This window comes from Camarhynchus parvulus, chromosome 1A (assembly GCF_901933205.1).
Source record: "Camarhynchus parvulus chromosome 1A, STF_HiC, whole genome shotgun sequence".
Classification (NCBI taxonomy): domain Eukaryota; kingdom Metazoa; phylum Chordata; class Aves; order Passeriformes; family Thraupidae; genus Camarhynchus; species Camarhynchus parvulus.
Window position 1 is genome coordinate 34,785,095 of NC_044586.1, and position 25,963 is coordinate 34,811,057.

General features: G+C 38.3%; 1 protein-coding gene across 1 annotated transcript in view; it reads right to left on the reverse strand.

The window, feature by feature from the left end:
- The window catches only part of TRHDE (thyrotropin releasing hormone degrading enzyme), a 210,342-nt gene that overhangs the window by 55,137 nt on the left and 129,242 nt on the right, over positions 1–25,963 (reverse strand). Inside the window, exons 8-10 of the mRNA XM_030959613.1 lie at positions 24,375–24,440; positions 21,847–22,034; positions 2,762–2,850 (exon numbers count right to left, since the gene is read on the reverse strand). Of these exons, the coding sequence (XP_030815473.1) occupies positions 2,762–2,850; positions 21,847–22,034; positions 24,375–24,440 (343 nt within the window). The remainder of the gene's footprint in view (positions 1–2,761; positions 2,851–21,846; positions 22,035–24,374; positions 24,441–25,963) is intronic.

Consider the following 25,963-nt stretch of genomic DNA (forward strand, 5'->3'; position numbering starts at 1 on the left):
GCCCTGCAGCCCATGGAGATCCACAGGGATGCAGAGATCCACCTGCAGCCTGTTGAAAAGACCCACACCAGAGAAGGTGGATGTCTGAGAGGAGGCTGTGACTTTGAGGGAGGGACAGTGGGAGAAACAACCTGTGATGAACTGGCCATAAGCCCCATTCCCTTATCCCTGCACCGCTGGGGGAGAGGAGGCAGAGCTAGGAAACAGGGAGGGGTGGAGAGGGAGGGGAAGGCATTTTAAGGTCCGGTTTTATTTCTCATAATCCTGCTCCCATTTCGAGTCTGTTTTGCTGAGACAGTACTTGGTGAGGGATCTCTAACTCAGACCGTATACAAGATCCATGAACATTTTTTAATATTCTCTCTCCCCTGTCCAGCTTCAGAGGGGAGTAATAAAGTGAGTTTGGCGGGTGCCTGGTGTCCAGCCAGGGTCAACAGACCACAATAACAAACAACAGAGAGCTGTTCATTAGCTCCTGTCACACTGGAAGCTCCTTCAGCACAACAGTTTAGTCAACAAGAAGGAATTACCTACTCTTTCCTGAAAAGGACACCAAAAACATCCTCATGAATAGCATTTACTCCAACGTTGATTTGTGTATCTGCATTTAATTACACGCACTTGAAGAACAACGCGATCTCTTCCAATCTTCCAAATATCCTCTGCAGCAGCTTGTTTCACCTCCAGCTTGCAGACTTATTCCAAGACTACTCACTGGGACAATATTGAAACTGTCCTCTGTACAACAGAAAATCTTCAAGATTCTTCCAGTCCACAAGAATCAAACCTGGATACTGTCATTTGGAGTCTCAGAATCCCTCCCTCATCCCCATGAAACAAACATACCAGCTGCAGAAAAACTCCCAGGAATCATGTGTACCAGCCTCAATACATAGCAGCCTAGACCACAATAAGTAGAAGCAAGAGGACATTCTTGCTGGACCACAATAAGTAGAAGGAGGAGGACATTCTTGCTGCAGTCATAAGTTTACAGTCTCATTTTCAATGAGGCACAGCAAGTGAGTAAGTGAGTGAAAGTAATGAGGAAGAACAAGGATAATGACAATAGATCACAGTGTCATTGATTTGCTACACAGGAGACTGATGATTCGGAAAGGTTCCTCTTTAATTTCTATACAGTAGCCAGCCCAAAATAATTGCTCACACTGGCCATCATTAATTTGTTGACTTCTTGAAAGCATTCCAACAGAAGCAGTAGATCTTAAAAGAGTAGGTAGCAGTTTTATGGACTTGTTCCTCCACAGCACCCTGCAAGTAAAAGGCAGTGAGGAAGCATGTATGTAGATAATAGTAACACGCTGAACTTTGAAGGAGGGAGTGAAGGGAGGGAAGCATGCATGTGCAACCTAATGAGATGGGATGATCAACTCGCTCTGAAGTTAGTGGGAACCTTTCTATTAACTTCAATGAGAGTTCAATCAAGCCCTAAAGGACAAAAGTAGAACAGGTCATTAAGGCAGACTCTGACAGTGCAAACAGGTCTTGAAGTATTCTGGAAGTGTTAATGTTAAAAAGTATAGCCAAAATAGCATGTTCTGAAAAGTAAGAGAGAACCTATATGCTTTGATAAGAGCATGTTCCCAGGTATGAAAATCGCTCTGGCTGCAGGCACACTGCTAGAACATTCTATCATGGGAGCAGCACAAAACATGTTACTTTCTCATAGGCTGCAAACGATCTGGGTAACAACACATACCTTGTACCACTAGAAAGTTGGGGTACTCAGACTTCTACTGATCATACACCATTCATTTCCAGTCCTTCTGGCTGCTAAGCTCTATGTGACTAATATATTTTAGTAACTTAGAAAAGAGAAAAAACATCTCACACAGGTTTGACTCTCCTCTCTCCCATTAATTTTCTATTAGAGGGAAATCTCTATATCTTTCTAATTATACAAGAAAGGGTCAGTTCTCCCTCTACAGTCCACATGTCAAGGGAATGCATGCATCCTTCTTTTCCCTTCTATATAATAATTCCATTCAAGTTCCCACATGTCTTCCCTCACTCTCTTTAATTCTAGTCCAAAACTCTCAAACAATGTAGCATGAAGTGCTAAGGAAATAGATAAATATTTCGTGAAATTTCTTTGGTGGGCTTATTTTCTTAGGTGATAAAAAACCACTGGCATCTAGCACTCACTCTCCTCCAGACAGTAACTAATACTGCTACGATCATCCAGGAACTGAGGAGGAAGAAAATAATGTAGTAAGCACAACAATGCACTTTTGAATTCCAGCATATGGTTTTCTAATAGAGAGAACAAATACTTTTTATAGATCAATAAGGACAATTTTAATGACAGCAACCATTTCTTAGGCCTGGTTGAGACTATGGATCGAGTTAAAAATACTAGAATTCTATATGTTCTAAACCATACTCATCATATCTGCTTCATTATACAATATTACATTTAACTTTCACCCATCAATAAAGTGAATTGCATTCATCAGTGATTTGATATGTTTTGCCAAATATAAAATACTTAGCACTTCACGTTTCTTTGTAAAAGCTTTACATTATACTGTCTAAATTCTGCAATATTATAAATCTAGATTGTCACTTATCCTTCATCCTCCTCCCTCCCTTCCCAGCTCTGCTTTTTTCACAATCCATTTTAAGCAGTTAAAACTGGGTGCAGAGCAACTAAACAATTATCTAGGATCAATTCCAAAGATACATTTGAGGAAAACACAAGTATGCTTTATGAGATTCCACTGGGAGGAAAGTTTATTTTTACCTGATTTGTTAGACACCCATATAATTGCCTCTGATGAGATGTGGCTCGTATTTCCTACTGCAATTGTTAATGGAATCTGCCACAAGTAGCTGCAAGACAAAGGAGGGGGAATCTAAGAACAAAAATACTGAACTGATTCTTCTTACAGCAATCAGGGATCATGTCAAAGAAATCAAAATACAATCTCAGTAGCAGTGTAAAGATCTGTGGATTCTAAAAAGTTACTTTGATTTTGAAATGCATTTGCATTAGCAATAAAACAAAGAAATATAATTTATTTTTTAAAAAACCCAACCTAAATTATATTTCCCATTTTTTCACACACTATCATCATATAAGGACTTTTTAACAAAGCTTTTCCTAGTTTAAAAAAATGCTTTACAAAAGAGGAAATAATGATTACTCATAAAAAGAAAAACACTTTTTTACATTTACTTAGAAAAAACCTCCACATAAGACATGATTTGATTTATAGGGACCTCAAAGTTAAAAATGCCATACTCTTCTAGCAACCTCTTAAAAAGCTACAATGGGATTTCACTGCTGCTGGTTTAAAAAAACAAAATGAATGGGACAGTTCTCCACTTCTTGGCACCATTTATGACCACCTATGCATATGCAAACTGGGCAAAACATATTACATGTGGGTTTGGTGATACACTGGTATAATCAGACCCCATCTTCCCTACAGGGTACTACAAATTGTTTCTCATTTGAAGTAAATGTTATAAATAACATCTTTATCCGAATAAACAGAAATTGATTATATGAAGTGAATACTTTTTAGGGACAGATGGAAAGGATTATTTCCTTCATGTCTTCATCATCACCTCTACTTATTAACTCTCAAAAGTAGCATTTCACCAGCCAGTGAAAAAGTAGACATTTCCCTCACAGGCCTGCCATGTCATTTTGTAAATCAGTAAAGGGGAAGCACTCAGTAATGGTACAGGTGGTCCCTTTGCCTTAGCTGCCTTACAGAGGGTCCCTTGGTAGCTGGTCAATGGTAGTACGTGTGCAGTTAAGCAAGGCAGCACGGCAAGAGACTGGCCCCAGCTCAGATATCACCATATAGCACCACTTTGATACCAAGAATATCATTCTAGACTGATTACATTAAAATGGTGCAAAGATGAGTGCGGGCCAGTTCTCTCCTGTTAGTACACAGCATTGCAAAAGTAGCCCACTGTACTGAAGAAAAAAATCAGGTTTGTTCCTTTCCACTTACCCAGAAGCCTGCTCCATTTAACTACAAACACCACCCAAATGTTCCACAGCCACAGTCAACATGGGCTGGCTTCCAAGGGTTGCCTTGCTGGCGTGACATGGGAGGCTGGGGGAGGGAGAGAGCCCTGCCCTGCCACCACACTTGGCTCACAGCTCCCCACCCATTTGCAAAGAGCCCCCAGGACACACAGGAATATGAACTGCTTAGTACACAACTGTGTGCAGGGAAACACTTGTCCATACAGCAGAGATTCAGCAAAGATGGGGAGATATTTGGACAACCATACAGGTGGAAGAGCTATGAGTGACACTAGAAATAAAACATGGCATTTACTGCGATATGAAAGAAGAAAAAAGTTTCCATGTCATTTTAGGTTCTCTGAATGTTAGTATCATGACACTAGGAAAATAATTAGCTCTACTGCACTGAAGATGAGCTCCACATAAGCACATACTCTGGCAGACACTTTTTGGTCTGTGTCATAATTAAGCTGTGTCATTTGAAGATTCTCTTGGCTTTATCAGTCTGCCTACTTCTTGTGTTGGATATTATCACCCTCCACAGCACAGCCAGCAGAAAAGGATGTCCATTGATGCATTAGTGCAGCAGAAAAGGATGTCCATTGGTGCCAGTTCCTGGTCTGGGGATGTTACCTTCATTTTTGGCTTAACTAATATTCTGGACTGTGAACTGGATTCTTGAGATACAGTGTGTACTGTGTCCTGCTACTTTAGCTGCGGCAGCAGTAACTCCTGGGTTCAACAGGTGAGGGCAGTCAGGAAATGCTGTGAAGTGATGCACTGAATTATATTCACTACTGCCCTAAATACCTTATACCTTACTAGACACACACCAGTGTTTTAGGGTCTGTCCATAAAAACCTCCTAGTGAATACATCGCCTTTAGAAACATACCCAGTTCTAAATATTTGTCTCTCCAGAATGAAAAAGATCCTAGCAAACTATGATTGAAAAAAATAATTAGCAAAATTTAGCATGGAGTTTCTACATTATGCGAAAAAAAAATAAAACTGTATTTGCATGGAATTTTTATGACACCTCAACTCCTACTGAAAAAGCTAAACTGCAAAATAGAAGATGCTGTGAGCTGCCTATGTAGCTGATTTAAGCACATATATACACACCCACAAATATTAATGTATGAACATATTCATGGACACCTGTTATTTCGAGAAGGAACTTCACAGAATGGTATGCTGTACACTGTAATATATATACAGAGAATAATTTTATACTTCCTTATAATATTTTATAGTGCCTCCAGTTGAGGTAAATCCTATTGAAGTAAAGACTGATCCTTCTCTGAAAGGGGATCTAGCTGCAGAACAAGTGTCACAAAATCTACCCACTAGAAAACATGTTGGATTTAGTTAGGAATATTAGTACTGGCAAATGTAACTTTTATCTACCCAACATAAGAGATCTCCTGACATTCTTAGTGCTTTTCAGAACCTCCAAATCTCACTCTCTTGGTTAGTGGTTTCCCAGAGGTGAAACAGGTGTCCTTTTAGTAGACATCCAGGAAAAAAAAAACATTTTTCCTACTTAACTTCTGCTGTTTTCTCTGTTTATCTGTCTTCTCCTTCCATTCTTCTTCATTCTCAGAGAAACTTCTGCTGCTGTTGCAGAAGAAGCTGTAGCTAACTTCTGTGTATGTGAGGGCTGGGAGCATCTGGCTCACTTTCCAAAAAGGTGCCTTCCATTCATTGTCTCTGAATGATCTATATGGACTGTGTTCTCCAGGTATGGCTAGAAAGAAGCAAACTTTTCTTGTGCTTTTCTGTCAGGAGTCTTCTACTTTAGAGAGCAAAGAGGAAAAAGGGAGCCCACTCTCCTGCTTTCCTCCTGTTTTGTCTGAGAGTTGTGCAGACCCTTTATTTATTCTTTATATGTTGAGAGCACCACCAGCATGCTCTCAGTATGTATCTAACTGGGGAAAAAAACATCCCTTTCCACCTGGCCATCTGCTGCCTGCTGTGACAAACCAGTTGCAGTGACAATAAGAATCTAGCCTTGAGGGCCCACTGACCAGGGCAGCAAGGCTTGAAACAACCTATTTAGTCCTCTTACTGTCACGATTATGTCTGCAGGACTCAGATGCCTGTACAGATAGCCCACTCAGTGCCTGGGTGAAATGGTGCTAATGAACTGTGTGTTCAGTCTGCCTGAGATGCTGCTCAGCTGCAGAGGTGTCCCACATAAGGTCCCTCCAAAATCAAACCTGATCACTTTGACGGGGAGCTAAAGGCAAACCTCTTATTGTGGAAAAACTAAGGGCTATTTCAGGAATTTAAGAAAAAACATCTCTGAAGCTGAGGAGGAGAGACATCTAAACCTAGAACAGACATGTTAACATGAACTGTGCTGAACAGAACATTGTTCAATCTTCAAGAAATGTAAGGAAAGGGGAATCTTGTTGAAAGGTAGTATAAATAAACCTTTTTTTTGCTGATCTACAAGTGAGAAACTGCTCACGTGAAATAGTTAAACGGGTTGACAGGATAATGCACAAGGGAATGCATTGGTGGATTTTTTTGTAGCACTATATTAATGCATAATACTGAAGTGTATTCATTCTGCTAAGAGATTAATCAGAAGACTTGTTTCACAAAGTATCAGAATCTTGCATCAGTCAAGGTACATGCAATACTAGAAGCTAGCTAATGCAATACTAGAAGCAAAGTAATTATGCTCTGTGTGGATTATATAGATTTTTTTTTTGTCTTGAGCATTACATAATGACTAGGTAGGCAGCATTAGTATACTTTATCTCACTTGGAAGATTATCATATTTGTGATGATTACTTGGTTATGACTTGATTTTCAGCCAAAAAGAACTGAGATCCCTTTGTGGGCAAATCCTGAGACCATAAAACACTAAACAATCATGATGCCTCACACTATTGCCTCTGATGAATAGTAATATTGTAGTAACATTGGGGTTTCAGTGGCTTCCTAGCAAAGAGCTATGCAAAGCCAGAAGAAGGGCAGTAGTTTGTTTCCTCTACTTACAAAATAAAGATCTCAGGCAATTAAAAACAAAAAGGTAACGTTCCTAGCATTTCAGATTTTGCAGACCTTTTCAACTACTTTTTCATATTAATGAAATGTGAAATGTTTTTGCTGGGATGTAAATCCATACATTTTCAAGATTCATCTTCCCAGTAGCCATAATGTACCATGCTTTCACAAAATGCCAGCCGTGAATACCACATTCTTCCAGCGGCATTTCTCCCTTCTCCCCTGGATTCAAAACTAAACAAAGAAGTTGATTTATTCCTAGTCATCACTCACAGAACAATGAAGGTATCTGTTCAATATTCAGAGGCTTATTATCCTGCATTATAAGGAGTATACAAGCAATGTGACTTCTTCACATAAAGTGACAGAACATCTGTAACTGAAGTACCACTGTAAAATTCAGCTTACCTACATTTGAGTGGCAGAGAAAGTGAACAACAACAGTCCTCTTTTATTCTGCTTTTACAGACCTCTGGCTTAAAGATTTCTAATCTATCCTGCTGTTCTTTACAAAGAAACTGTACTTAATCCTTCTTATTGTCCACCTCTGTATTTTTTCCTACCTATTATTTCAGGTTAGAAAACCAAGCCTTGCTTCAGTGCATTGAAGGCATATCTACCAGGGATTAAAAGTGGCATAATTCTTTTCTCTTCTACACTCTTTATCCTTTTTAAAACACTCCTTTTCTACTAATCCTTACTGTCCTATTTACTTGCTTGACCATGTCTGGACAGTGAGCTGATGTTTACAGAATATTATCTACCACAGGTCCAAGATCTCTTTCCTGAGAGAAAATAGTTTCTTCAGAACCCACCACTGAGTATCTGAGTTAGAACTGCTTTTCCCACATGTATCACCTCATTATCAACATTAAGCTTCATCTGCCTTTTTATTACCATGTCATCTAGCACTAAGGAATACTTCTGTCATCCTGATAAGTAATACTTGTTTTTATTACACTCACAAAACTCCTATTACCAGAAAACTCTTGACACCTAACTCTTCCACACCCTTTATCACACAGCTGAATTAGAAAAAATTCAGTGCAGGTTTCTCAAGAATTTCATGGGCTATGACCTTCCACTAAGAAATTCAACCATCTAATTTTTCACTTTTTGCTCATATTTCTATAAAGTTCTTCTCTCTTATCCTGGCAAAGATTAATTTCTTTAGGAATATTTAAGAAGGAAGCTGTACCTCAAAAACCACAAAAAAACCCAGTTAAATTACAAGAAGCTACATACATTTAGATGTAGAAGACATCTACTAATAGTCTTTGATTATATACTTAGCCAGGAAATCAAAGGAGGAGAACTATGGCAATGCAGAAGAATAGAACAATGTACAGATTTAAGGAAAAAAAATATTTTTTTAGCACATCTAACAACAGAAAAATGAGGGACAAAATTAAAAAGCTTTGCACAAAAACAAATTAAGTGATTTGCCTCTTAGCAGGATATAATAAGGATAATTAATTTAAAGTGTAGTGGCAATCATAAACTTGAATCATAGAATGATTTAGGTGGGAAGAGACTAGAGATAAAGCCTTCTGCTCTAATGTGATCAGAGCACAGGAAAACAAGTTTCACTGTAGTTAGAACATGATATCAGAGGAGGATATACAGGCTGTACATTTAGTGGCATCACACAAAATCAATCAAGTCAATTGAGGCAAATGATTTGCCATCTGCTTTTTTTCCTAATCTCTCCCACTGCAAAGCTGCTACAGAATTACTTTCAGGAAAGCTCAACACCAAAAGCTGTATGTATTTTCAAATACCTCAGTAGGCTGAGAAATTAAATTGTGAGTTATCTTGGGCTGGAAGAACAGCAGTCATGTACCCATCAGCTAGCACTGGTGAAATCCCAACCACCACTCTTCCATGACTCAGTTTCCCTGGGATAAATTCAGCTGTTTAAGGTGATGGCAAACGAGAGGGTAGGGTATTTGAGACCTCTGCTATGGTCTGTAAGGCAATACGGATGCTCTCGCTGGTTGGCAGAACAAGGTAAAATAAGATACCTGATGGCACCTTGAATGGCACCAGTCACACATGCAAGGAATTAAATGGGCCTTTCCATCCACTCAGTGTTGACAAAGAGACATTCCATAATTAAACCTGAGCTTCCCTATGAAACTTTTTCATTTCTAAGTGAAAAAGGCAAGTTTTCAAAACCAAGCTGCTTGTAAGAAAAAGAAGGTTTCAGCATAGATTTTCAAACACAGTATTTTAAAAAGGCACTGCTGCAACATTTTATAACTACTGTTTTAAATAAGAACTTTCGGTTTGCTGATTCAAAAAAATTCAGGGAGAAGTTGCAATTACTGAAACTGAAATGTAAGGTAGTTAAATTACAGAATTGAAATGAATGTTCTAAACCAATTTTTCCCCAATTTTTGCTTTGATTTTTGTCCTGATTCAGTGCAGGGAAATGTTTTGATATGTTGAAAATTTCTGTGGGATGGGAATCCATTTCTTGTTCATTGGTAACACTTACTAATCATTGTTAAGTATTTTGAGAGCATAACAATCTGAAACCTCATATCACTGAGGGAAACGATTAAAGCTATTTAACACAGAGATGAAGTGAGGCATAAAAATAGTTTAAGAGTAAAAATCATAAAAAAAGAAAATCCAAGATTAAAACTGACTGCTTAAGACACCTATCTCCTTATTTTAACCACCAGAACTTAATACTCAAAATGCTAACTCTGTCTCTTTAGTTAAAGATAACAATGTGGTACATCCAGAGTGGCTGAAGATCAGAAACAACTCCTTGGCATTAGTTTCCTGTTCTCAGCTCTCTCCAGATGGAAATCCTGAAGTCTCATACACAAACACATATGCTCAGCTGAACAGCACTGAGTCTGAGAAGGGAACAGTTTCCCAGTGTGGCCCTTGTAAACACTGGTGATTCCCTGAACAGGTTAAGATGCTGACCTTAGCATTTCTTATCAAAGGAATATATTGCTGTAAGTCATCTGCATGAACTCATGTGCTTGGATTTCAGACACAAAAAAGCCACAAAAGTAAAGTAATGAGAAAATCTGACCTTTTGAAAGTAAGTAAATCTTACAGAACAAAAACTAAGATTTAAAAATTTGTATTTTTACTTCAGTTCAATACCTGGCTGATCCTGGCAGATACATTTGTATATCTGAAACATATACAAATAGTGATGAGTAAAAGAGGCATTTAGATGGATGGCCCAGATGTTTCTAGCTAATGACCTTAATGCTTACTACAAATTAAAAGGCACAGACAAGTTGGTAACCAGCTAAATAAAGGATTGTGTGATATTTGGATATTAAATCAGTATAGGAGGCAGACAGTAGAGATCTCTCACTTTTCTTGCCAAGATAAGTACAGTTTCTATCAGCAAGATTAGCAAGGTTTGGGCTACTATACTTCATAGTAGCTGGTATGGAGCTATTTTTTTGACTGTTACTGAAAACAGTTTTGATAAAAAAGCGATGTTTTAGCTATTGCTAAGCAGTACTTACATAGCACCAAGGCCTTTCCTGTCTCTCACCCCACCCTACCAGAAAGGAAGCTTGGGGTGCACAAGAAGCTGGGAGGAGGCACGGCTGGGACAACAGACCCCAAGTGACCCAAGGAATGCTCCATACCATGTGACTTCATGCTCAGTATATAAAGCTGGGGGAAGAAGGAGGAAGAGGGGACATCACAGCATTTGTCTTCTCAAATAACTGTAAAGCATGATGCAGCCTGGCTTTCCTGGGAATTGCTGAAAACCTCCCTGCCCATGGAAAGCAGTGACTAAAATCCATGTTTTGCTTTGTTTGTGCATGCAGCTTTTGCTTTCCCTTTTAAGCTGATTTTGTCTCAAGCAATTCTGTCTCAAAGTTTTCTCACTTCTCCAATTCTCTGCCCCATCCCAACACGGGGAGTGAGCGAGTGGCTGCATAGGGCTTAGATGCTGGCTGAGGTTGAACCACAACACAAGCCAAAAGAAAGCCTTTGTTTTCACTGTTAAGATAGTAAAAGTACAAAGATAAATTGTTAACAGAAAACCTTAAGCGCATTCAACTAATCTATAAAATCATGAGCCTTGTTGCAGTGATACCTGGCAGCGTTTCATCCTAGGCTGAACAGTAGAACAGCTTCAGAGCTTCCTACTACAGAAAAAGATTATACAAGAAGCAGAACTCAGTAGGATAGAGTGTTGTAAGCCACACTTTCTTGAAATATTGTGTTGGGAAAGATAATTTTAAAGTATCATAGAGATTTTCCCAGGTTATTATATAGTATAGTATCTCATTCAGTAAGGAGTAATTCAGGTTCCAGGGAAAGCTCATGCAAGTATCACAGGAAATCACACATTTTTATTAAGTGCAATTCTACAAGAGTGTTAGTTCTGTTTAATGGATAAGAAGCTGACAATATATTCATGTTGTGAGTATCATTCTCGAAAGACCAAAGAACACAGAGATTTCATTCAATTTAATATATGCCAGTAAAGTGATTGCAGGTTGTGCCCAGAGGCGTAACACAACAGAAGATGTTATTCCCTCTTTCACAATTATTACACTTCCTACACTGAGACAGAGTGTCAAGGGATTCCTTGTACCCTACGAGCATGGAAGATGGCAGATAGGAAGGGAAGATTTCACTAACTTTGTAGGAAAGACAAATAGAATTGAAAAATTGATAAAAAAGAACAATTTGAAATAACTGAGATTCCCTGAACATAGCTTGAGGTATTCACTGATCATCTGTATATTCACTGTATCTGTATATAAGGCCCAGTGTGACCTTAATTCCTGAGTTCAAATTGAGAACAAGGAGTTTAATACAAAGAACATGTGAGAAACACATGAGAAGCACTGGTAAAGGCAACTGACTAAGCTGAATTCCCCTACAAGGGGCATGAAAAAGCAGTCAACATCAGACTTCTTCATCAAGGAACAAGTTGCAGTCGGCTAACATGAAACCAGAAAGGACAGTACTTTAGTTGTAGAAACAGGAGAAGGCCTTCTGATGTCTGAAACAGACAGGACTTTCACAAATCCTGTAGGTAGACAATTTCTGCCTGCAAGACTGTGTGCAGTGCAGAAATGAAGCAGCAGGGCACAGTAACAGTGACACACACCACATTAATTGTAGGATCCACAGTTTGCTGGGTTCAAGCAAAATGAGGAAAGGAAATGGTGCTGACATCAGGGTTCTGGGGTTACAGGGGTTCTGCCCTTACCGAAGACTAACAGACTGGTCAACAATAAAAAGGTCAGCTGAGGAAAAAAAAAACAACAACAAAAAAAAAAAACCAACAAACAAACAAAAAAAATTAATAACACCAACTACATGAGCAACTGGAAAAAGACTGGAAGTAAAAGGTTGTGGAAATGCTTATTCTAAGATTATTCTACACTATACTGGGCAGGAGTTTTGTGCTCCTTTACAAAATTTTGGTGGACTTTGATGGACTCTGAATGAAAGGCAGTGCTCCAGCATTGTCTTTAAGGAGCTCTATCTGTAATACAGACTAATTTTTTTCAGTCAAGAGTCTAGATGCAGTGAATGTAAGTTGCAATATAATACGCTTACATTATTGTGTAAGCAGGTAACAAAATTCCAAGTGAGGCACACATTATTACTCAGAAATTATTGGTCTTCTTGCTACCATCTAAGCCAAACACAATCAAAACCTACCTGAGCATTCTGTATCAGTTCTTCTCTTCTTTCTCCCTAATGCCCCAGCTATGGCGGTGATTAAATTTTTCAGTCAGACCAACCTACCATCCAGAACAACCCAACAGGGTCAGGTCGTGACAGGTGCTGCCAGGCAGATAATGGCTTCACCACCAGGTGGCTCTGAATGGGCTTCACAACTGATGTGTCAGATTTTGAAGAGTATTTCGAGTTTTTAATAGAAGTGAACTTAGAAGATGTCTCATGGATGAACAGTAATCAATTTGTGGAGCAGTCTTGCCTCTTAACTACTAAGATTTACCTACTTTGTCTGAGGCTTTGATTGGATGGGCGCTTGAATATAGCTAATGTATATTTCAGAGAGAAGCAAAACTCTAGGATTGGAAAGGTATTTGGCATTGTGAACCTCTTATAATTTTGAACACAAATTATACTTCGCTGCACACATGAAGGAAACTATGAATAACCTTTATAGTTTGGAGAAATATTTAAAATTGCATGAGAGTGACTAGAAAGATTATATTCTAGTCTCAAAAGAGGCTAGCACATCTAGGATTACTTGCTTCTGATTTTAAGCTTCTTTATTTGCAGGTCTGCCTCAATACAGCTGCTAATTTTATATATTTGTCTATTATATATGCTTTCATTTAGAAACATATTAAAAAAGACAATCATATTAGTATACTCTAAAGGAAAGGTTGACAGCTGCTTCTAAGAGCAACTACTTATACGATGGATCATGGATTGTTTGGGGGTTTTTTCTGTATTTGGACCTAAATACAAATATATAGAGAGAAAATATGTTCAATGTCAGTACAGGATTGCTGGAATGTATTTTAGAGGAATGAATTTTAGAAGCATGTATTTTAAAACAATAATTGACACTATAATTCATCTGTAGTCATAACAGTGATTAACATGCTTAATAGCAATGTATTAAAGATGCAGATTTTGTGGTTTTCCTTTACTCTGCCGCAGTCCTAATTCCTTCTGGATTTCGCAAGAGTCTTTGGGATAATTTTTGGCAATAAGTAAATCCTAGAGCAGGAAAAGAAAAAATTTACATTTTCCAGGAGTCTTATGCAAAATACAATGCCCTTACCAATGTAACGACAACACAAAGTTTCAGACATAAAAAAGATTCATTGCTGTAGCAGCAGCCCTAGCATGAAAGTGCCTGTGTGGCTCTGCACTGTGGGTCTGCCTTAAGATGACAACCTGCATATTCTGTTAGAAAATAGCTGTATCTCTTCAGCCATCCTGTCTAAACTTCATTATCCTTTTTTTTAAGGGTAGATACAAGGTAATTTAAATGAGTAAATTTGATTTAAATTACCAAATTTGAAGGAAAAGAAAAAAGCATTGTCTGATAATAACATAGCATAGCTAATCTAATTATCTGATTACTAAACCTTCTATAAAATTTTGTTTAATATTAGCTAAATATTTCATCCAAAAATAAATTATAAATGAGGCAGTTATGAATATTGTGAAGCCATCTAAAACTGACTCATTTCAGTGCCAGTGCTGGCAGCGTACCTTACCAAATTTAGAAAAATGATGCAGGCAAAGAACCAATACACAAATTCTTTACAAATACTACAAATTTACAAATTCTTCTTCTCTACTACCAAATACTACACACTGTCTCCTCCCTGCCTAACAGTACCTTTTACACTAAAACACAAAAGGCTTCATTTTCAGAAGTGACAAGCAACTCTGGGTGCTGAATCAAAGACGGACACAAGCTTTAGCAGTGTTAAGCGTCTGCCCCAACAGCTGCCGCTTTACCCTGGAATAAAGGCTCTTAATCTCTTCAACATCCTCTGTTCTGCCTTCAATCAGTGCAAAACACCCTTGCAGAATTGCACACAAGGTGCTGATCATGCAAACCCCATGTCTGTGCTGTCCTTCACCCATAAGCATAACCCCCTGACTACAGCACAGATCTGAGATTTCTCTGAGTGGAGCATAAGGATGTGTTATGGACTGAGAAGGATCCACAGGAGTAAGAGACAGCATTTCAGCTATGTTTACAGTCCTCCAGTATGTTCTCAGAGATTTAGTACCAAATATTTTTCAACATATTCTAGTGCTCAGTTCTGATTTTTCCTTTGAATACTGTGAATTTAAGCAAGATTAAAATATAATTCCTATGATGGTTTCTCTCTCCTCAGTAAACTTCCTAAGAGTCCCCTACCAAAGTATCTCCCCCAAATACCCAAGATTCTAATACTGAGTGCAAAGGCTCATGCAAAGGGATAAGAAAAGAAAGCCATTATCATTAACTTTAAAAAGCAGGAGGAAGAAGATCTAAAAAAATGGAGCATGTTAGAAGTTTTATCCTCTGATCTACAATGGGGAACTCACATCTCAGATTTTCCCGAAGCCAACAAAATACGCCATTTATCCATCCTCATCCCTCCTATGAAACTTGTCTCTGCCAAATGCTGTCTGGGCCTTGCCCAATCTGGTCTTTCCCTCACTAAAGCCCTCACATTAAACCCCTTTTCCATTTCCCTGGTACTCCATATTTGCCTGTTCCAGCTACACAACTTTAATGCTCCAACTTTGGCCCACGCTTGCACCCTGCCATGCCATGTTACCTCTCCTGCCCCCTACATGTTAAGCAGCTCCCTCCAAGCACTACTATCCTTATTCTCCTCTTCATCTCCTGAAGACTTCACTCTATACTAAAACACAGCACTGCCCTCAAGTACATGCTCCTTTCCTCAGCATGAAATTGATTTAATTAATGTGAGTCAATTAACTAGATTGGGTATCTAGCAATCCCTGAGAGTTAATGTTAGCAAATAAGATGAGGAAAGTGGCACAATCCACAGTGACAATAAAATACAACAGCAGCTTTTCTCTGTCAGCCTAACTTCTATCAGGATATAAGTGCTAATTTTGTCTTCTTTAGCATTCTGCAAATTCTAACTCTGAAAGTTGCCTGTATACTGCACACCAGAGTGTCCTGGAAGTTTCCCAGTGAGAACAGCTTCTTGCAAATAGAAGCTGTGAAATGGTTTTGGAAACGAAGTGTTAAATTATAATTGGCATTTCTGCTATCTTTGATAGCAGCATAATCTTGCTGGAGACACAACTACAGATATGTACTGAAAGAGATTTTAAGAGTATTTTCTATTCCAATTTTTTTTTAAATGCAACAAACAGAAAAGCCTCTAAAAATGAAAAAGCAGAACAAAAAACCAGGATGTTCTAGTGGCTTTTACAGAAAAGAAAAAACCCTATTGCAACAGGGAGCACATAGCACAAGGGCTGGGCTAGTAAACACAGCCATATTCCATCATGTGCCCAAGGCAGGCAGGCTTGCTCCAGGTCACCCACAAAAGCAGCCCCTGTGCCTGTTCCTATGGAGAAGCAGCACTGAGCACAGCGCTGTCCTCTCTCAGGCTGCTGGGGTTAAGGACTGTCCTTATGCACATCAAAGGACAAGATCTATTGGTGTCACAGAGCTGGCCTCCACTCCAGTGTGCATTTCAAGAGAGGGAACACCCCACGCTTTCCCACTCTTCTGCAAGAACAAGTATTTTCAAGTCCCTGCTTGACTAGCTTAAAAAAAATTGTTAAATCAATATCTGGCAGTGTTCATACACAGTTTTGTGATCCACTGAGGATTCTTGATTTTTTCATCTCATTCCTGTTAATTCCATTTCTTCTGTGCCTAATACACTGGAACCTTTCTTTCCTGGAGCCTATTCCCTTCATCATCATTACAGCAGATAGAGAGACATTTAGGTCACTCCAGATGAACTAGGGGTACCACACCCACTCCCTAGGTAACAACACAATAGTTGTTTCTCTTAGAAACACAGAGTTTATAAGAGAATATACAGGCACAATTTCAGGTATAGTAAAGATGAAAGGCATAACAAGAAAACACTCAAAGGACCCAAGAAAATGGAAGATGAGAGGATATTTCTCAGAGACAGAGAGGTAAATGAGCACTTTGCTTTCTATTTATATTTTGTTAGCCCTCTTTTCACAGTTTATGGAACAATATTTGTCCATATTATGGTCCTTTTTATTACATAATTAATACTACATATGCTACATTAATCTGCGATTGCTCTAAGAACATAGCAAAGATACTAATCAGCATTGTGCTCCCTTGTGCTCCTAACATTTCGGTTTGTGTTTAACCAGCTCCTTAGCTGGTAAGTGGACAGAATAAGTTCCCCATCACTGCTCAAGTAATAATGCTATACAACTATGTAAGAAGACACATGGCAATATCCAAACACAACAATGCTTTTACTATAAAAATCATTATCAGTAAAGGGACAAGCACAGCCCTTTTTCTGCAAAGCCTGAATAAATAAAGGAGCTTTGTCTAGGAAATTCAGAAAAGACTTGAAGGGAAATAAATTCTGCAGTTAATCATTCATCTTGGACTGTCTGCTGAGCAGCTCTGCAGCCCACTCTAAAGCCTTTCAGCTGTGGCAATTACTACAGGGTGTTAGACCCATGGGTCAGTACAGCTCTGGTTTTGCTGGTCATGTCCCTGGCTTGCAATGCTCAACTGAATTTTCCCCAGCACAGCTACACAGAGAAAGGCACTCAGGATTACCACACTACAGCATGTATGCATATCCTGTCCATATGCCAATCTGTACATCTTTCTGTTTTTCTCTTTCCACATCTAACTGTCTTCAGTGCCTAGCAAGACATTCTCCTTCAGGATATTGTCCTGAACAAGCAAAGATTAGCTATGGAAACTGCATGCATGATAAGGACACCATATAAATGACTATTCCAGCAACATTAACTTAATTATTTTGATAACATTGGAAAGGTTACTTCTCCATTTTTACAGAGACAAGCTCTGTATATTTTTAGAGGGCAAAACAACCAGAAAGCTTTGGTCTGTGCTTCAATATAGTATATAAAAGGTTTATGGAATTCATCAGAACTGGTTAGTTTATTGTCTAGACCACAGATTATTTTTCATAAGATTTTTGTCATATCTGTGAGCTGTTTTGTAATGATGGATGAGACTATTGCCTTAAAATCATCATTTTCTGTAAGCAGGGAAACCCACTGAACCCTGTCAGATGGAATATCACCTTCTCCCCTGGAGCCTTATAAACTAAGGGCATAATCTATTCTCACATGGGTATACAGGAGTCCAGGACCAAAGTACACTTAACTAAAGGGTTGTTATACAAGGATAGAATATGAATTATACAGTTATAATAGGAGTTTTAAAGTTTTGCTTGCATAAGCTGAAATTGCTACTGAAACATTATACCAACCACAGGCTTTGGCACTCAAATCAAAGTTGGTGACTTCAGCCCTTCTAAGGAATGATGTTTCTAGAAACAGTGTCCGTCACTGTAAGTTTTGTTTTTTCATAAAATAGGAAATTTGGATCATGTGAAGGCATAAGTGTCAAGTAAAATCTATGCTCAGTTTACAAAGAAGCAAAATTGTGTCCCTTCTATAATTTCAGTTCAAATGTTAGAGCTTAGCAAGCCATACAGTCAATTATATGCACAGAAATAAATCATAGTTTGTACATGTACGGCTCTTGAAACACATTTTTCTTCAGGTATAATGACAAGGAGCACAAATATACAGGAGATTGGAAAACATGTAATCACTCTCTTCTGCAGAAGAATTAAAAACACTTACAGTAATGGACTAGGCATCAACTACTGCCAAAGGTATCAACAATTTTCACTTTTATCATTTATCACTTAGAAAAATCTGCTTGCTGCTTCTGTCTTACTCTACATGACTTCAGAGTTAAAAATTAAATATGCAGCTTCACATTTCATTTTTAACAGTTAATTGCTGCATAAATACACAGCATAAAGCAAAGCACAGACACTTTATAAAACCAGAATGGTTCCAAAATATTCAGCTGCCTCTTTGTTTACATTTCTTATGCAGTAGATACATTTGAAAGACCTACTCTGAAGTGACTCTTTTTACAGTAAGGCAAAGTTAAATTTGCCTAGACAGCATCTGAACCAAAAATTTAAACTCCTATAATTTTGAAAGCAATTGAATTGACATTTATTGCTGTGCCATACCAAACTACAGCCCCACCTCTGGATAACAAAAGACTACAGGGTAGATGGATGCTTTAAGAGCCTTCCCTGGAGCCCTCCAGTGTGTACTGTGTTGTCTGTTTAGATTATAAACTCCTGAAAATGCCTGGACCAGAACATTTTTCTGTGTTTTGTGCAGATCTACTTCTTATGGTGTTTAGAATGATCATCACGATTAATCCATAGATAAACTACCCTAAGGAAGCCAATGTTGCCTGCCCTGCAAGAGCACGGCCTCAGATGTGGCATAAATACCATTTGCTCTCCGTTATTTACAGTGCCTGTTATGGCTCCCCAGGGAGACATGAGTCCAACGCCCAAATTCATGGGTCATGCAGGGGAGGTAAGCACCAACTTTATTAGACTGTGAATTAGGCCACTGATCTGTAACACCCACAAAGCTTGCATGCTGATGAGATATATATATATATATATATATATATATATATATATATCTCATCAGCAGACATCAGTAAACCCTTGCCAACTTTCCTGACCAAAGCCATCCACAGAAAGAGCCAGAACACTGCACTGCACAGCAGTGCTACCACTCCCCTTGGTGAATCTGTAGAAAAACTGTGTCATGTCAAACAAAGTTCAGCCCTTTCAACATTAAAAACCAAGGTAGAGTAATGCATCTGAACTTATCAAATGATCACACATTAATGTGATTTTCCCTGTCTACTGCTTTCACAATAACTGAAGCAATAGTCACTTCAGCAGTGGGAAAAAGAAAGAAATAAAAAAGTCAAACAACTGAAAAATATCTAGGTCACTACCAACTAAAAAATTAACTTTATTCTCAGTATCTCAACCTTGTTTTTTAGTTAATTTGATGGTATGAAAGGACATTATTGACACATGGCCATTGTGCATATCCAGCCACATGTGCCTGTGGGCAGTGCATGAACGAATTGCATGGTCAGTGTTATAACACTCAGACATCAACTTATAACTAAGCCATAGGACTTTTGTGTAAGATGATGGATGATTTTTGAAAGGTGAATGGCAGAGGTAAGTCTCCCCTTTTGCTAAATATATATGGTTCCTGTTCTTTGGTATTTATACTTATGGAACATGACTTTCAAATAACTTCATCTGGGAAGTGGTGAATTAGCTCTGTCTGCTAACTTGCTGGAGCAAACAACCCAACTGTAAAGCTTTCCTTGAGCAAGGAGTTTCTTTTCTGTTTGTGCTTAAAAGGAAATGGAAGCACAGAAAATAAACAATCCAAAGGGGGAAGAGACCTGCCAAAGGAGATACATATATGCATTGTATTGACTGCTAGGATACTAAATTCCTGGCAGGGTTCCCATGGATGTCTTTCCCTGTGCTCTCTCTAGCACTAAATCTTACTTCCAATGTTTAGAAACAAGAATTGTAATAAAATCTGTGAATAAAATCTCCTAAGAAACCCAGCAGAATTTGCCCTGGTGATATTGCCCTGGCCATTCCACATACGACAACATACAGTTTGAATTACAAATTAATGTCATGTATGAAAATAAAACTAAGTCTAATTCTCACCTGTATTGGGTTTGCATGGCAAGGTTTTGGTGTGTTACAGGGGTCGGTTCTGTGAGAAGCTAACACTTCCCAGACCCACTGCTGGCCAAGGCCAAGCCCCATCAGTCACTGTGGTGGCATCCAGCCAGAGTTAACTCCCCATATCACCCTGGTATCATTTACACACCCAGTAGTCTTTACTCATACATTACAGTAACAGTTACTTCAATCAATATTGAATACCTATAAAATCTATTTTTAAAAGTCTCTACAATACTTAGAAAGCTTAACATATCTGTTTTAGTAAATTAAAAAAATAATTGCTGTTCTGAGTAGTAAAATCCACTCACATTACATTACACATATATAAACTTGCACAAAAGAAATTTTCAAGAGACGAAGGGAGAATTTCTCTCCTGCTGCAGAGCTGTGAGCCATGAACATTTCCAATAGTCCACATTTAGTTGTTTAATCTCTTTTTCACAAAGGAACTAATTTCAGCCCAGAATTTAGACAGATGCTTAATGCCCTGTTAGGTTGTTTCAATACAGCTAGAAAAACAACTATTTACTCTGTGTCATGTTTGAGTTCCATAGTATTTATGTTCTAAAAAAAGATAATGAACTTCTAAACACTTTCCAGTAAATGTTACTATCATTTCAGGCCTTCCTCAACACGAATATTCTACAAGCTCCAGATATGTGAATCAAAATTTTGTATTAAATTTTATTTTTCAACAATTTAAATCTACTGGACTAACACAGAATATTCCGGGTTAATAGTGTGCCCTCTTTCACACTGAGCATGAACAGGTCAACACAGAAACTTCAAAGGCCATCTTGAAATTCTCTAGCATCAGCTAGCAAGAGCTATTCTTGGCCTTAAAATATGATGCCAAAACTGCTCGAAACAATGAGGATTCCCCAGGATCAGGCAGGAAAGTTAGCTTGTCTTTGGGATGAAGGAAGCATATAGAGTCAGATGGGAGAAGGAACAAAACAATCTAATAAATGGAAAAGGGGTAGAGACAGAGATGCTGATTTCAGACAGTGTAACAGCTCCTATAGGACCAGTTCAGCTGCCTCCAAAAATTAAAGAGCTGGAACCCCCTGCCTTCTACAGAGGTCCAGTTCAGCTCCTGACTCTTTTCCAAGTCAAGCAAGGTCTGTAGCTGACATATATTTACATCTGCCTACTCAGTGTATGAGTGTTGAGATGTCCACTCCAAAAAATTTCTTAAAAATTATCAGACCTTCCAATCACATTCCAAATTACTTCATGGAATGTGACAAAATCAAAAGAAAAGGGGAGGAAATAGATGAGTGATGCAAGACACTGCCACAGAGAATTGTCAGGATGCAATTGGGCGTTTTTTTCCAATTCTTTTAATTAGCCTCAACTTTACTACAGTTCAAATTAAAGTATCACCACACGCCATTGATCCCAAGCAAAGCTCAGATTTCTAAAAAAACATTTGCATAAAACTACACATATAAAGTACTTACTTACACAACTACAGCATCTTGAAAGATAGTAATTGAGAAATACAAGTACCTGTTGTCCCCACGGGCAGGATCCTTGGGTTTGGTATCACTGTCATAAACAAAACGCTCTTGGGAGATGACTATAATGTTGTCTGTAGTTTCATTTCCCAAGATAGTGATAACAGGATAACCCATCTGTAGTGTCCACTGATCCATTACCTCTTGGATATTTACAGATTTTCCAACCCTTTTTAAAGCCTTGGAAAAAAAAGAAAAGTTTCAATACACTGAAGCAGTATCAATATGTAAAACCTTTTTTTTTTTGTCCTCAGGATCAAAATTGGTTTTTGGAGGGTAAAATAACTATCACACATGTATGCAGATACACAGACATGTATGCACTTACACCCAACACACACACACTACATAACTGAACTGAAGGCTCTGTGTATCTTAGAAGTAAATGTTGAGTAATCTTAACAGAGAGGAGAGTGACAGTCAGAAAGTCATGTTTTTCACATCATTCAAGTACTTCTGCGGAAACAGAAGAAATAACCTGCTTTACAGGATTTTAACAAGAGCCACAGAAATACGGGGTAGCTACTCTTAACCAGCTAAGGTTAAAAAAGACACTGTGTTAATTATCTAGGCACTTATAATAAGGCATATTTGAAGGGCCTTAATTTCTAAAAATACAGGGCTTCTCTGTTCTGAAAATCAAAATGACTAGTTATTTGAAAACACTGTCCCTTATATCCATAGTGAGGCTATGTATACCAAGATAGCCCCTGCTGCTTCATAAACTGCACCTGTTAGAACACATGGAGGATTAATGTGTTCATATTTGATTCCATATGTCAATAAAAATGCTGTTTTACAAGTGGATTTTCGTCTGAAACACAAAGAGATACTATAGCATCGTGGGAGATGAGACTGCATATGAGGAGAAAGAGACATCATTTGTTCTTCAGCGACAGACATGCTCCTAGCTGTCGCACAGTCCAAGATCACAGACTGAGGAATCTCTGATGAATACAAGCAGAAGATGTCTTCAGAACTCAAACTGCAGTTGCACTGCCCTAGGAACAAAGGGGCTGGCAACAAATGCATTTACAACTGAGGCAAACAGAATTATTAGCAGCAACAGTAGATATGAGCATACAGTATAGCTATAGTGGTTATGGACCAGAATACAGTCTCATTTTTGTTCCACTTCATTAGCTGCAGATTCCGCTGTTCTTTCAAGACAACATTCATCCCTCTGACCTCCCATTGCCCAAAACTGTCCCAGAGGCTTTAACAGAGGAAGGAAAGGAAGATTTCTTGTGGTGACATTCAGCTACAGATTAAGACACAGATTTAAAAGCCTGACTGTATGTTACTTGTCTCAACTCTCATTAGCAGTCAGTACAGACATAGGACTTGGTTCAGTTGCCCACATGTAGGTGAATAATGACATTTGACCTTTACCAGCCACTCCAGAAGAGCAGAGATTTCCCCATGCATCTTACGCTAAACTGGTTAGACACACATGAATGTCTTAAACATCCTACTGCATGTAATCTGGCACTAGCTGCCTGTATTTGAACAATTATCTCAAGTCTCTAGTCAACAGTCAGTGGTTCAGGCTTATTATAAAATAATCATGTAGTGGCTAGCCAACTGAATTACTCTCTAAGCTCCGCTAACTATAATGACTAGATTCCTGGTACTCCAGTTGTTCCTGTTCACTAGTGTCAAATGATATGTCCTAAAATATTCAATGCGTTCTTTCAAAACCATTGTATCTACAACAGACGTACTTCTCAGGTGGCAGCTGGAAGCCAGGTAGGATAAATTAAGGTAAAAGCTGTTAGAAGTCTGTGAATCAGCAACTGAAGACTCCGCGACAATAACAGGATCTCAGACACCTAGTTTACATGTATATACCTGCTTGTCTAGATGTCTTGACCTCCAGCTAAATCCTAGTTTTGGTGTCAATAGTTAAAACTAGATTGTCATGTTTTGTATGGCTTGAACTGGTACCTGTGCCAAAACTCTCTGACTGTACTCCACATCGCCCCCCACTCAGTCCATTTCTGGGGAAGACTCAGACTAGCTCAGACTAGTCCCATAGGGCAGAAATTCAGGGACACTTTGCCCATCTTACAAATGATGAGCCATTGTGGAGAACCAGACCAGGTTCTAGAACTCAAGCCAAACCAGGATATATAAGTCTCTAGAGCATGCCAAATATTACAGTAAATAGTTCTCTGTTTATATCATACTTTGAAGCTTTAATATTTTTGTCCTTCACAAAAATCTTAACTCCATACAAAATCACAGACACATGTGATGGAAATGCCAAAGCTCAGCACTTTCATGTGTTTCATATATTCTAACATAACAAAGAATAGAAACGCTGCAGAACTCATATTTTTAATATTGTTGCCTAGTTTGCCACTAGGTTAACTCAAATGGAATTTCTTTGCATCAGTTTTGATATTTGCTCTGTGGTTTGAAGATCTCAATATGCACTATTCACTCCTGATCTCACCAAGAAAAACACCATAGCAAATTCCTATTTCTCCCTCAGTGCAATAGATGAACGCATTTTACCTTTGACAATGTGTTCCAGAGATCATTTCTGGCTGCATTGCCATACTTGTGAATGGTTAAATAGTCCTACAGAAATAAAATAAAAATAAAAATCAGTATTAAAATACATAGGTCAAACATCTAGAGCTGTGCATCACTGCTATTAGGAGTTAAATAACATCAATGTTTGCAGTTGTTAGAAATCTAGAAATATACAATATGTTTATCCTAAGGGAATAAATAAACAGTTTCTTAAGCTACATTGCAATGCAAAAATTGTTGCTAAAATTTCATTTACAACATTAAATGCTCTTCCTTTTATGTGTAAGTCATTCTATAAGCTAAATATCTTTAATATATATATTTAGAATACATGTCTAATCTTGGGAAAGGTTCCTAGGTAATTTTCAGCAATGAAAGGAGAAGCTGCTGAAACACAGTTCCAGCTGCTATTTTAGCAGGTCATTCTGCTTTGTCTAGTGTCAAAAATTTGTGCACTTGGATGACAGTTGGATTCATTACAGAAGATTTAACTGAGCAATAGTCCATCTGAACTCCAAACTCTTATCTAGGGAGATCCTGACCCCCCAGTGTCAAAACACATCATGCTGGCAACTAGGGCTGCAACAGGTTATCACAAAGGCTCTCCACAACAGGGAGCAGCGGAGGACATATGACAGGAATCCAACTCCATGCTTGTGCGCAGAAACCTACATGTGTGTTTTCAAGCCACCTGTGACTCAGAGTCTGAGGAGGTTCTAAACTGAATGCTTTCACTTATTCTGCCACAGTTTCAACAGCTGAAGGTCAATTCTTCTCCCATAACACCAAGAAAGATAATTCTCAATAAGCTTCCATCATATTACAATAACTTCCAAAATTATTAGTTTAAGAATACTACCAGCTTGGGTCTAGGTCTTTCATGCATAAAGTACTTGCTTTTGAAAATGACTTCTGGAGAGACAACACTGTTGTTTCCCACTACCTCATGTCCCTTGACAACAGTTCATTCAGTTACAAAAGTGAAATTCAGCAGTGATTATTTAAGTAACATACATTTCAAGCATTTGATTGGGAGAATTAAGTGAAAAACACAGATCAGAGGTTGTACATCAACTGGTTCTCCTACAATTGAATTTCTACCATCTTCACTTTACACAATGGTAGAAGACAAACCCCAATTTACTGCACAATGATAAAACTAGGACAAATTTGCTGACTGTGTTATCTGTGCTTTGTGTGAAGTAAGATATTTTGGGAATAATTAGGGTCTGGAAACCAAATTTTCTGATACACAAATTGTAGCACCTGTGACAGATTTAGCTTTTGTCAGCCAACTTATAGTGAAACAAACAACAACTCCCATTTAATCACAGACTAAGAAGGCTAAATGAGAACACTGACTCTTTAAATGCAGTGCTGAGTCTTAACAATACCATGAGACTAACTCAGAAAAAAGACAATATTATACAGGCTGCCCCTATATCACACTGTGCTTCCATTTTGTCTAAAAATACCGAATCATTTAAGGCACAGTGAAACATTCAATAGCTTCCAAGGCTAAAGAAGCTGAATTGCAAATTAGAAAGCTAAAATAGGAATAAACAGAA